The 11,882-nt window shown below is 33.6% G+C and overlaps 2 protein-coding genes across 2 annotated transcripts; one reads left to right on the top strand and one right to left on the bottom strand.

The window, feature by feature from the left end:
• The first annotated feature begins 6,411 nt into the window (after positions 1 to 6,411).
• Positions 6,412 to 7,402, top strand: LOC106356519 (zinc finger protein AZF3). The gene has a single exon (XM_013796260.3). The coding sequence runs from the start codon at positions 6,628 to 6,630 to the stop codon at positions 7,195 to 7,197; it is 570 nt and encodes a 189-aa protein (XP_013651714.1). The 5' UTR covers positions 6,412 to 6,627; the 3' UTR covers positions 7,198 to 7,402.
• A 3,457-nt stretch (positions 7,403 to 10,859) lies between these two features.
• LOC125590545 lies at positions 10,860 to 11,666 on the bottom strand. The gene is made up of 2 exons (XM_048764142.1): positions 11,413 to 11,666; positions 10,860 to 11,322 (listed from the first exon to the last, which is right to left on the bottom strand). Exons 1-2 carry the CDS (start codon positions 11,664 to 11,666, stop codon positions 10,860 to 10,862), a joined length of 717 nt encoding a protein of 238 aa, XP_048620099.1.
• Positions 11,667 to 11,882: the final 216 nt, after the last annotated feature.

The raw sequence follows: 11,882 nt of genomic DNA, 5'->3' as shown, positions 1-11,882 counted from the left end.
TTGTTTACATTCAAAATAACAATGGATGGAAACAACAAAGAGTTTAAAACCATTCATACGATGTTCGTTTGTGCATTTGTACCCTGAGTTAGAATGTTGACTAGTTCAAAAGAACTTTTACACCCTTTCTTAATGTATGTTAAATTTATTCAATCCATATAAACACATTTGTACAATAGCTATATCATTGTTTGAATAGGGATAAAAAGTTTTTAACTACTTTAAGAAGATTATCTCATCTAGTTGCAAACTAAACTCCCATAGCTTTGTTGTATTTTCTGTTATGAACAAACACAAATCAAACAACTCAAAAGTAAAAAAAAAAACGATTGAAGCAAACACCCTTTATAAATACATACTTATCTTAGAAAAGGGTCGACGAGCTATTTCTCCACGAGAAGTATCGTATAGCACCAAATGTCTCCCAAACTATGACTCCGTGCTATTTATCCCAGAATAAAAAATTCGAAATATATTTCCCCATGAAGGTAAATTTCCATTCTTATTTCCACGCGAACATAAAGATCAAAATCAAAGCTCCCATGGAATTCAATTGATATTGGTTTACTGTTTTTAAACAAACCATTAAACGTTTTAACCCAGTGACTAACCGGTTTAAGACCTGATTACAATCCAAAACATAAAACAAAAACCCAAAGCCCCAAAATTTGTAACCTGACCCGAAAAAATTTCCACCAAAGTTATCTCATTCACAAAGACCTAAAACGAAAAAAATCCCAAATTGAAAAACCTAGAAAATTGGAATCAGGAAATATCAAAGGAGAAAAAAAATGTCGATGGTCCTACGCTGTTTTAGTTCTGTTCCAATTTATTTTTCGTCCAGATTGAAATCATCAACTCTATGTCTTTCTCCATGTGTGACTGGAAAATTCTTGCTTATTCTTAAGATTATTTTGTTGTTATTGTTGTGATTCGTTGTTGTTCTGCTGCTGATGTGTGTTTTGAAAGATCCATGCGTTGAGATTGAAGATTTGAGTCAGGTTTTAGTTCTGGTTCACATTCATGTTTAGTCTGGCTTTATTTGATCGTGGTTTAGTTTTATCCGGTTTATATCTGAGATTGGAGATTTCACATTGGTTTTACAGAACCGTGGCAAAACAAAGATTCATGGGAAAATAGGTTTAGAACTTTTTGTTCGGGGATAAATAGCACGAGGTTATAGTTTAGCAGACATTTGGTGCTATACAATACTTCCAGTGGGGAAATAGATCGTTGATTCCTTAGAAAACATAATTTTCCTAATCCTAAAAATCATACTGTACCGCGTGGGTCTTCAACCAACAAATGATTGAATTTTACTAGTGCACAGAGATTTAAAACACTTTCAAATGTAACAAACTCCATGTTGGCGAAAAACTCTACAAAACTCTCTATCCTATCTATCTTCTGGGAGGGACCTCTTTTGCTTCTTAGCATCGGCTAACATGGAGAAATTTAAATCAATGCTTGAACTTCTCCGTTGTAACAGGCTTAGTCAACATGTCAGCTATATTTTCTAACGTATGCACCTTCTCCAATAAGACTTCTCCATGAGCTGCCAACTCCCTTACTTTGTGAAACCTTATAGCAATGTGCTTAGTCCTTGCATGATACACTTGACTCTTAGCCAAACACAATGCACTTTGAATATCACAGTGTAACTGAACACCTCTTTGATCAATACCCAACTCGGATACAAGTCCTTGCTACTTCCTTAGCTATTTCTCCAAGTTCCATATATTCAGCTTCCGTGGTTGACATTGTTACGATAAGTTGTTGTACCAATCAGTAGATTTGGAGAGAAGATCTAAGAGTCCTTCAGAGCTTTATATTAGAACTCAGTTGATTTCTTAACCTTGTTCTATGCATTTTATTCAGACTATTGTTATATTCTGATTTCCTATGTCTGAGTAGTTATCTTTGTTAGATTTAGGGTTAATTAGTGTTATGAAAGATTAGCCAAAACTAGAAATTTTGATATTCATATTGGTCAGAAATTTCCGAAGGCAATAAACTGGAAAGAAAAAGGTAAGAAATTTTTGACGGTTTTCCGATGACAACGAGAGGAAGAGGACGACATGATGAGCAAGACGGCGGCTTAGAGTTAGCTAGGTTTAATTAGTTTTCTTTTTGTTGGCTGTTTTTTTGTATTTTCTGTGTATATGTAATTATATGTTTATGTATTTGTGTATTTATATATGTATATATTTATTTATGTGTATATAAATAGATACTGAAACCAGTTTATAAACTTAATTAATTTATGTAGTTAACCAATATTCTATTGATACACCAATTTCAACATGTATAATAAAAATGTATTTATTAATAATATCCAATTGTTGTTTAAAAAAAATATTTTTTTTATTTCCTGAAGGATTTATTCCGTTGAAAATTTCTGTCGATTTATTATGGTTGGAACAGTTATAAAATTTTAACGGTTTCTCACCGTAAAAAACATTTTGACCACATGGAGCTGACTACCAATTCCGTCAGAAATTCGTTGGAAATGGCAATTTGAAACTACTAAAATAAACGGTTTATGAAAGTTTTGAATGTAAGTGACTAAAAGAATTTTTGTCAAAACATAAGACAATATGTAGTTTAATATTTTATTTTTTAAGGAGTAAATATATTTGATAATATTTTTGATTGATGAATTACAATATGAAACTAATAAAATAAACTGTTCTTAATAATATGTGTTTTACATAAGTGGTCTACTCTTACCAACCATTCTCTTAAAATAAAACTTATATAAATTCGTACAGAATCAAAAAAAGAAGTAACTCAGTAGAAAAAAGAACCGAAATTAACTAATATTTAAATTTGTGTAGAGATTCGTGTAACTTATTATAAATTTAGATGATTTTTATAGTTTTTACTAATAGAAAGAATTATATAATAAATTTCATATTAATTTCCTTGTTATGTTAGAAGTTCTATATGAATTTATACTTTATTTTGATACATCTTATATTTGTATGTTCTTTTATGATAATTTTCAAAGAGTTAACATATGTATAAAGTTAATTCTTGTTTTAGGAGCTACATAATGTTGATATTTGTTTTATTTTGAAGGCAATACTTTTTGGCAATTCTAATAATTTAAAATATTCAATTAAATGGCGATATGAAATATTTTATTGATGTTTTAAGATTTTCACGAATATTTTCAATATTATGTAGTTTTTTAAACATTTAAAATACTATGTGATTAAATTATTATAGTATTTTTTAAAATGTTTATTTTAAACAATGGTTTTGTTAATTTTTCAAAAATTGTATATTTGTTACACTGATTTCTTTTAAATGGGTTTGTTAGTTGACTTAATTATGTATGGACTTTTAAAATAATTTGTGATCTAAATCATTTTAGTATATATTAAAAGAAAATATTATTATGTTTAAAAACAAATATTATCAACTTTATATTAATTTTCCAAAAATAGTGTGTATATAATGTTGGTTATTTTTAGTGATATTTTTTCTTAGTTTACCTTATTGTTGAGATTTTGTTTTATTTTCAAAAAGGTATTTTAGCAAATCTTATATTTTAAATATTTTATTAAATTTTGATTTGGTATATTTTATTAATATTTTAAATTCTTCACAAAGGTTTTCAATGTTTTGTAGTTCCATCTTTTAAAAGCTAATGTCATTTAGATTATTATAGCCTTTATTCTTAAATTGTTTTGTGGGGTATCCTTTAAACAATCATTTGTTTTTTAATTTTCAAAATAGTATATATATATATATATATGTTATTTTTATTTTTAAATGATTTTTTGTTAGTTTAGTTTATTTTCATGGAACTTTAAAATTATCTTGATTAAATTCTTATAGCATATTTTTTTTTTTAAAAAAATCTTACTCTTAAAAAGGAAAGAAATTATTTAACTTTACGTTAATTTTTCAAAATAGTATATATATCATGTTGATTATTTAATGATTTTTATTAGGTTAATTTCTTTTTTTGTAGGAATTTCTATTTTTGTTTTTTAAAAGTATTTTTGAAACTTTTGAAATTTTAAAAAGAGTAAACTAAAAATGATGAGAAATTGTTTGAAATACTATAAGTTGACTACTATTTTTAAAACACATTCGTTTAAAATACTATAACATTTTAATGATTATTGTTTAGGATTTAGTATTTAGGAGGTGGGGTTGGGTTTATAAACTTTTATAAGTGTTTTATAAATTATTCTTAAACATTATATATATAATTTAGGAGAGTTATTTTTTTTTCATCACAGATTAAAGTTATTTATGGAAACGAGTATATTTAAAGGTAAATTCAAAGACTCGTTTCAAAATATATGATGATACAAAAAAAAATTCAGGATTAGAGTTGAGAGCCGACTTGTGTGTCTTTATCTCACTTAAAGGTAAATTCAAAGAGTCGTTTCAAGTATATTTAAAGGTAAATTCAAAAATATATTATATGTGAACACTAGGATCGGCCCGCCCTACAGGCGGGAAGTTATTATAAAAATTATTTTACATGAATTTATATTAACCTATGAAACATATAAAATTATTATGTTTTGAAAATAATATTATAAACAAAAAATAATGGAAATAATTCTGAGATTATATTGTTATTGTTAATAAATATTTTTGATTTGAATTAAAATGACAACAACTTTCATTATTCTCTATCGTTAAATAATACAATATTAACAAAAATAATTAAGAAAATGTAATAATAGAAATATTCTTATTATTTCTATTTCAATTTGACATAGTAAAAATATAAAGTTTATACAAATAATACCATATTTATTTTAAGAAGTTTCGAATTTTTAAAAACATTAACATAATTTTTTTTTCTAAAGAACCTACAGTCCAGTAAGTAAAGAGCCTTTGTATTGTTGTCAGTTTGTCACCATATAAATCCGGCTAATCTCTAATAAAACACACAAATCATTATACAGAAAAGATAATGAAAATCAAATTCACGCTCCCTAGAAGTTAACTGAGTGTACCTGCCAACCAGCTTCTATGATGTTAAGATACTTTCTGAATAAGTCACTGAGAAGCCATATCTGCGAGAAGGTGAAATCGTACCGCTGATGTATCTTTGGCTCCCACACATTTATAGTTACTTTAGTTCCATAGTATTTATTTTTCCCCTTCCACATAAGATATATCATTCTACAGTTCCAAAAACCAAAACAAATAACACATCTCAGATTAAGAAACCAGAAAAAACTTTTAACTCTTCTGATGACCACTTTGGTTCATGAGGACATATTCCTCAGATTTAGGAAACGGGAAACTTTTATACTTTTTCATGCCATATTTTTTGTTTGAACTTTCTCTCAAGACAACATCTTCCTCTGTCATGGTTCCTTCAACACATTTACCATATCGATGACATAACTGAGGGATATGTATGTCCTTCTATTTTTGACTTCGTAAAGACACTTTGTTGTTATCAAAGAGTCCCTCATTAGGATACAATTTTTCAAAAAAAAATTTGAGATTATACAACCTTCTTCGTAAAGACAAATTATTTCAATACTAAGATATGTTTTAAAAACAAAATATCTTAGAATCAATAAAAAGCATGTCAGTTTCGTAGAAACTGAGCAACCTCACCTCTAAGGTGGAAGAACAATCCATAATTCAGATCAGCAAGTCGAACAGAGGAGTTAACTATTATAATGAGAAAATATCGAATGCTATTGGATTTGTGAGGATGATTTTCAAGAGATGAAGCTTTACCTTTTTATAGGTGGAGATTCATTGCTAGGAAAAAGGAATAAAGCGAGATACGATGAATGAGAAATCATGGAAGCATTTATGAATGTTGTTACGTAATGCTTCAGAAGATTACAACATAAGACGAAAAGACGCAATTAAAGCTTGGCACAGAGGTTTTTCACATCGATTTGATTCACTCAATTCATCATATCTCCTCCATAGCTGGTGTAGATTGAAGAGGACACGAGCCTTAATTTTTGGTCACGCCATCGGGGAAGACAACCTTTCTCTGTTGGGCCAATTAAATGTTTAGAAGTCCATTAACATGTGAACAAACGAAACATAACTCGATTAAATGAAACGCAGAGTCTTATTTATCTGAACACGTGTCAACTCCAGAACGCATGACTTTCTGACGTGGCATCCTAGGTGGCAGCATAGGAAAAAAACAAACATATTTATATATATATATATTTTAATTTTAATGGTTTATATCCTTAATTTTTAATGTTAAAGATTATATAAAAAGAGTTGACAAAAAAAAAGATTATATAAAAAGCAAACAATATTGTTTTTGTTCGAATCATATGTCAACTCTCAACGAATCAGGATTAGAGTTGAGAGCCGACTTGTGTGTCATTATCTCATCACGAAACGTGCCAAAATTGTATTCCACTCGTACCAAATTTCTAAAATAGTATTTTATTCATACACTGTACTTTCGTTAACTGCAACTTGCTTGCTCCGCACATTTATCGTTTCAATTTGGCCACCCACTCTCACTCTTTCAACAACACTTTCTCACCTCTTCCTTCTCACGCAACTTCCTCTACAAAACTCTTTTAAGACATCTCTGTACACACTCGTTTCTTTTAGTTATCTCTCTGCTGTCTAGTAAGGTCTTTAGTTCTGCTAACTATGGCGCTTGAAGCTCTAAATTCACCGAGGATAGCTTCTCCAGTTCCGACTCTGTTCGAGGAGCACTGGACCAAAGGTAAGCGGTCCAAAAGATCCAGATCTGATCATCCTCACCGTCTCACTGAGGAAGAGTACCTCGCTTTCTGCCTCATGCTTCTTGCTCGCGACGGCGATCGCCATCACGTGGAGGAGGAAAAGACTGTTTACAAGTGCGGCGTTTGTGACAAGGTGTTTCTTTCTTACCAAGCTCTCGGTGGTCACAAGGCGAGTCACCGGAATTTTTCCAGCGGTGGAGATGTTAAGCCGACGACACCGGCCGCCGTGAAGTCACACGTTTGCTCGATATGTCATAAATCATTCACCACCGGTCAAGCTCTTGGCGGCCACAAGCGGTGCCACTATGATGGAAGTAGTAACGTTGTTTCTAATTCTGAAGGTGTGGGGTCTACTAGCCACGTCAGCGGAAATAGCCGCCGTGGATTCGACCTTAACATCACGCCCATAAATGAATTATCGCCGGACGATGAAGTGAAGAGCCCGTTGCCGTCGAAGAAGCTCCGCCTCACGTAAGGCCTCAAGTAAGGCCTATTGGATTCTTATGTATATACCAAATTTCCAGCTTCACAGATTCAATTTTTTCTTATAATATAGTTTTTGTTGATTCTTTTACCCAAACATAAATACGTGCAAGTTGTAAGGGCATGCCACTTTTCATATAAACTTAAAAATGTTGTAATTGGAAGACTGAATATTTCTGTGTTATTATTTCGTAATACGAAATACCTTATATAAGCATTATAAGAAGAGATAAATAGAAATAGTACAAATCTTAATCTTACTAGATTTAGGATAACTACTAAAAAGATTACATCTACTAGGAAAAGAAAAAGGGCTTCCTTTTCTCTAAGCTTGTGGCCGCCTCTCTCTCTCCTCTAGGACATGCGGCTGCTCTCTCTCTTCTCTCTAGGGTTTCGGTTATCTCTCTTGGTATGGACCGGTTTATGGACCGGGCCGGTTATGGACATTCATTACTTGATTTATAACACTCCCCCTTAGATGTCATAACCATACAAGATTCGTAATACGCTTCACGTTGCCTCAATAAAACCTTATCAGGAAACCCCAGTGGGACAAAACCATGATGAAGAAAAAAGAGTACAACACGCACTACTCCCCCTGATGTGAACCTCAGTGGAAGTTCTTTAGTCTACGCATCTGATGTGTGAACTGTCCTGAACATGCAGGTGGGGAATTTGGCCAGTTTCATGTCCTTTGACATGGAGTGTCGCGGTAAAGCATGTGTGCTAAACAATGTGAACCACATTGTCCTCGGAGATCACTGTTGGGTCTTTGCAAATCGTGTTTGCATGTGTCCATGGTCTAGACGTGATCGTCTACTGTCAACTGCTCTTTACTTTGGTCGGAAAAACTAAGTACTTATGGACAATATACTAAACATGGTTATCATGAACCTATGTCTCGGTGTATCTTCTATACACGGATGTATATCAATGGCTTTATAATTTTATCATACTATGGCTTATTGGCCAGAATATACTCATGGACCCATACATATGGTCATTGATCTTTCTTGCCTTAGGCAATACCATATATATATATATATATATATCTCGGACATTGCAGTCCTTTATCCATCTCTTGATGGTGTCCTATGACCTATCTTTCCATTGGACCATACCACACACTGGTATATATCTATTAGGTCATGGATCTCGATTGTACATTCTTATGAACTGCAACCTATTGGTATCCGATCGAGAGGGATAGATTTAACGTCTTCTCTCGGCCTCACGGCAATGTCACGTGAGAGTAACAGCAGTAGCAAACTATTCTGCTATGCCGGATCCTTACTAAAGTATCTGATGTCGGATTGATCAATCCGGAGATCATGCTAATTGAGATAGTAAGCTGAGGCAATCACCTTTCTTTAGGCTGATCTTTCTTTTCTACTAGCCCGTACTATGATCTAGTCAGTTCATGCTAGGGTTACAGATTAATAGATAATCTGTATAAACCTCTCTTTAGTTTGGTTTAGTATAAACACAAGGGATTTCAAATTTCTTTATAAATTCTCATATGGACTGAATTTGATCGTTCTTATAGAACTCCCTTTCATAATATATGCAGCTGCTTTATGTTTCAGTCCATGAACAGCTTAGGAACAATGTTGTTCTTTCATCCAGTGATCCATATGCTGCTTACTACATCTTTATATGTGAATCTAATTCTTTCATATGACCAGACCATTGTCAATTTCGAAATTTGTAGCAGCACCCACCACATAAGAGTTTATCTCTTTATAATATGTTCTATGGTCTCTGTGAGTATCCTTGTGTAACAAGCTATGATCGAATGTTGTTAGTAGGAAACATGAACACCTTTAAACCTCGTGATCATGTATCATATCTCACGGTTTCTTTTCCCTCACAAGACCCATCTATTTCACTAGTTTTATCAGATGGCGTTTCTATGGCCAATACGCCTATCTCTTCTATAGATACTTTAAACCCCACGTTTATCTTTTCTTTAATCTTTATGAGTACTCTTTCGTGGGCTCATGATCCTCGCTTATATCTTTAAACTCAAGTGCTATTCTCTTTATGTATTTCTATACAAATATCTTTAATGTGTGTGTCGACACTTATATATGTATGTGGTTCCATTATGTTCCAGACGTGATCTAATAGATTTGAGATCTTATTATCCAGGACCTTTGTTACCTAGTAGCTTGGCGTCCCAAGCTACATGGTTTGGTACCTTAGATGTGTAGCTGCGCAGCCTTTTCTCAGTGTCTAGTATGGTTTCCTTATAACCTCGGATTGTCATTCTATGCACCATTCTTTCTTTTCCGAGGTTCCTTATCTTATGGAACACTTGGTCTATCTTGTATAGACTCTATAGCAACTTGACTGTGTCTCTTTCAAGGACATCAGATTTTGTTTGGAGCTAAGCGGGTTATGACTTAGTCATTCTGTTCTTTTCGGGTCAGTGTCTGGCATCTCGATTAGCTAGCCTTTTATAACCTTTTCTTTGGACGTCTACAGTTCTAATCCTAGGATCTTGCCAAGACCATGATGGTTGATACCATTCATTCTTATCATTCTTTCTTTGCTCTTTATACCAGCTTATAACTTTCTCTTCATAATGTTGGATAGCCGGATCCATTTGGTTTTGCAATCCGTACTTGGCCACTATTTGACCACCCATGTTTTTGGCTCACGGTCTCTTTGAATTCGTGGAGAAAGTCATACTCTTATCCAACATATATTCCCAATCCTTTTCTGAGATTCCATCTTAGACGGCACACATATGTATGTGGTGGTTTATTCAAAATCTCTTAAGATGGTGTATGTATGGTTTATGACCCGTATTCAATTTGAGATAGGAATATCTATGCTCACTTATATGGCCTGATGTAGTTGAACTTTTTATACATGTAAATCAATAATGTACCTAAGCTCTAGGATGGATGTCCGAACCTTTATAGGTAATGGACTGTGCGGCCAAGCCTGCACAACACAGCCAAGCCGTTTATATCATGGTTCTAGACCATGTTTCACGAATTTGTAGTGTGATCATGGATTTAGGGTTTTTTATCCTCTCTCTCTCTCATGAACATACTATAATTTCGTGGTGCTTAGGATAATAAAGCCTTAATGAGTTTCCCTTTGTGTACATGTTTCACAACGTGAGTTCTAATGGGAATAACTCTTTGTGCCTTTCAAATTTCAACATTTTCATCAGTTGTGGACCAAGATGGCTAATCCGGTCTTTGCCATATAGTGTATAAAATTTCGTGGGATATATATGAGTATAGTCACCACGGCTCTTGCCTCTTATTCATACTGATATGTAGCATAGTTTTGATCAGTAGAGTACACATGTATAGTCTTGACCACTTTCTTATAAGATCTTAGGCGATTTTTCTTTCAAAATCTGAAGGAACTTGTTTCATTTTGTTTGCCCATTGTTTCTATTTAGAAACCATATTATCATAACACAATGGGTCACATATTATTGGGTGTATATAATGCCTTTTAAGGCAATTCCTTGGCCACAGTTTCTTACTAGGCTACTATACCCGTACTATAATGCCCTTCAGGCAATTCTTTGTATCAATAAAATCATTCACATTATCAAACAAACTCAGACAATATATAATAGCAATGAAATCAAAGCAATTCATAAAACAATAAGACAAGATGTCGATTTTAGTCTTTGAGACAATCAGAAGTCTCAAAATCCAAGAGGTCGTCCCTTTCAAGGTCGGAATCATCATCAACATCATACCCGGTATCATGAACCATATGGGCTTCCGAGTTCTTGTTCTTAAGGCTCTCTTGATAGAGCTCACATAGATGTTTAGGGGTTCTACAATTCTTTGCCCAATGGTTTTCCATCCCGCATCTGTGACAAGCTGATTTGGTCGAGTAAGACGGTTTGGATATGCCACCTCGACCACTGCCATAATTGCCTCGGCCACGGCTGGAACCACGACCACGGTTATTGTGGTTTCCTTGCCGGTCATAGCTGTCACGACCACGTCCCTTGAATCTACTACGGCCTTTGTCGTGTGACTTTTTATTATCATGGACGTGGTTGCATTCTTTGGGATCTTTCTTTTCAGCCTCATTGGCTTCTGATAATGCTGATGCTCTAGTGGGTCTCATCTCACTGTTTTTCATCAGGAGTTCATTATTAGCCTCGGCCAGGAGCAGGCACGAGATCAGATCAGTGTATGAGGCGAAGCCTCTCTCTCTATACTGCTGTTGCAGCAACACGTTCGTCGAATGGAACGTGGAGAATGTTTTATCAAGCAACTCTTTCTCGGTTACTTCCTCACCACATAATCTCATCATTGAGACTATCTTAAACAATACTGAATTGTATTCATCCACAGATTTATAGTCCATGAATCTGAGATTCTTCCACTCATGTCTAGCCTTTGGTAATAGCACCGTTTTCTGGTGATCATATCTACGCTGTAAAGCGGTCCAAAGGTCTAGTGGATTCTCCATGGTGAGGTACTAATCTTTTAGACCCTCAATGAGATGGTGGCGTATAATACTTTGATGATAGGGGTTTCAAGGCCCCTAATCAAATGTTGTAATATATAGGATGTCAAACCAGTCCTAAGTGATTATGATGCAAAGGAAATGCAAGACCATGCTTAATCTAAGTGCTACCAGTTTTTGAGATGATTTGAAAATAGATTACTACCTAAAATGCAATAA

The sequence above is a fragment of the Brassica napus genome, chromosome C7, assembly GCF_020379485.1.
Source record: "Brassica napus cultivar Da-Ae chromosome C7, Da-Ae, whole genome shotgun sequence".
Classification (NCBI taxonomy): Eukaryota; Viridiplantae; Streptophyta; class Magnoliopsida; order Brassicales; family Brassicaceae; genus Brassica; species Brassica napus.
This window is presented reverse-complemented; position numbering and strand designations above follow the sequence as displayed.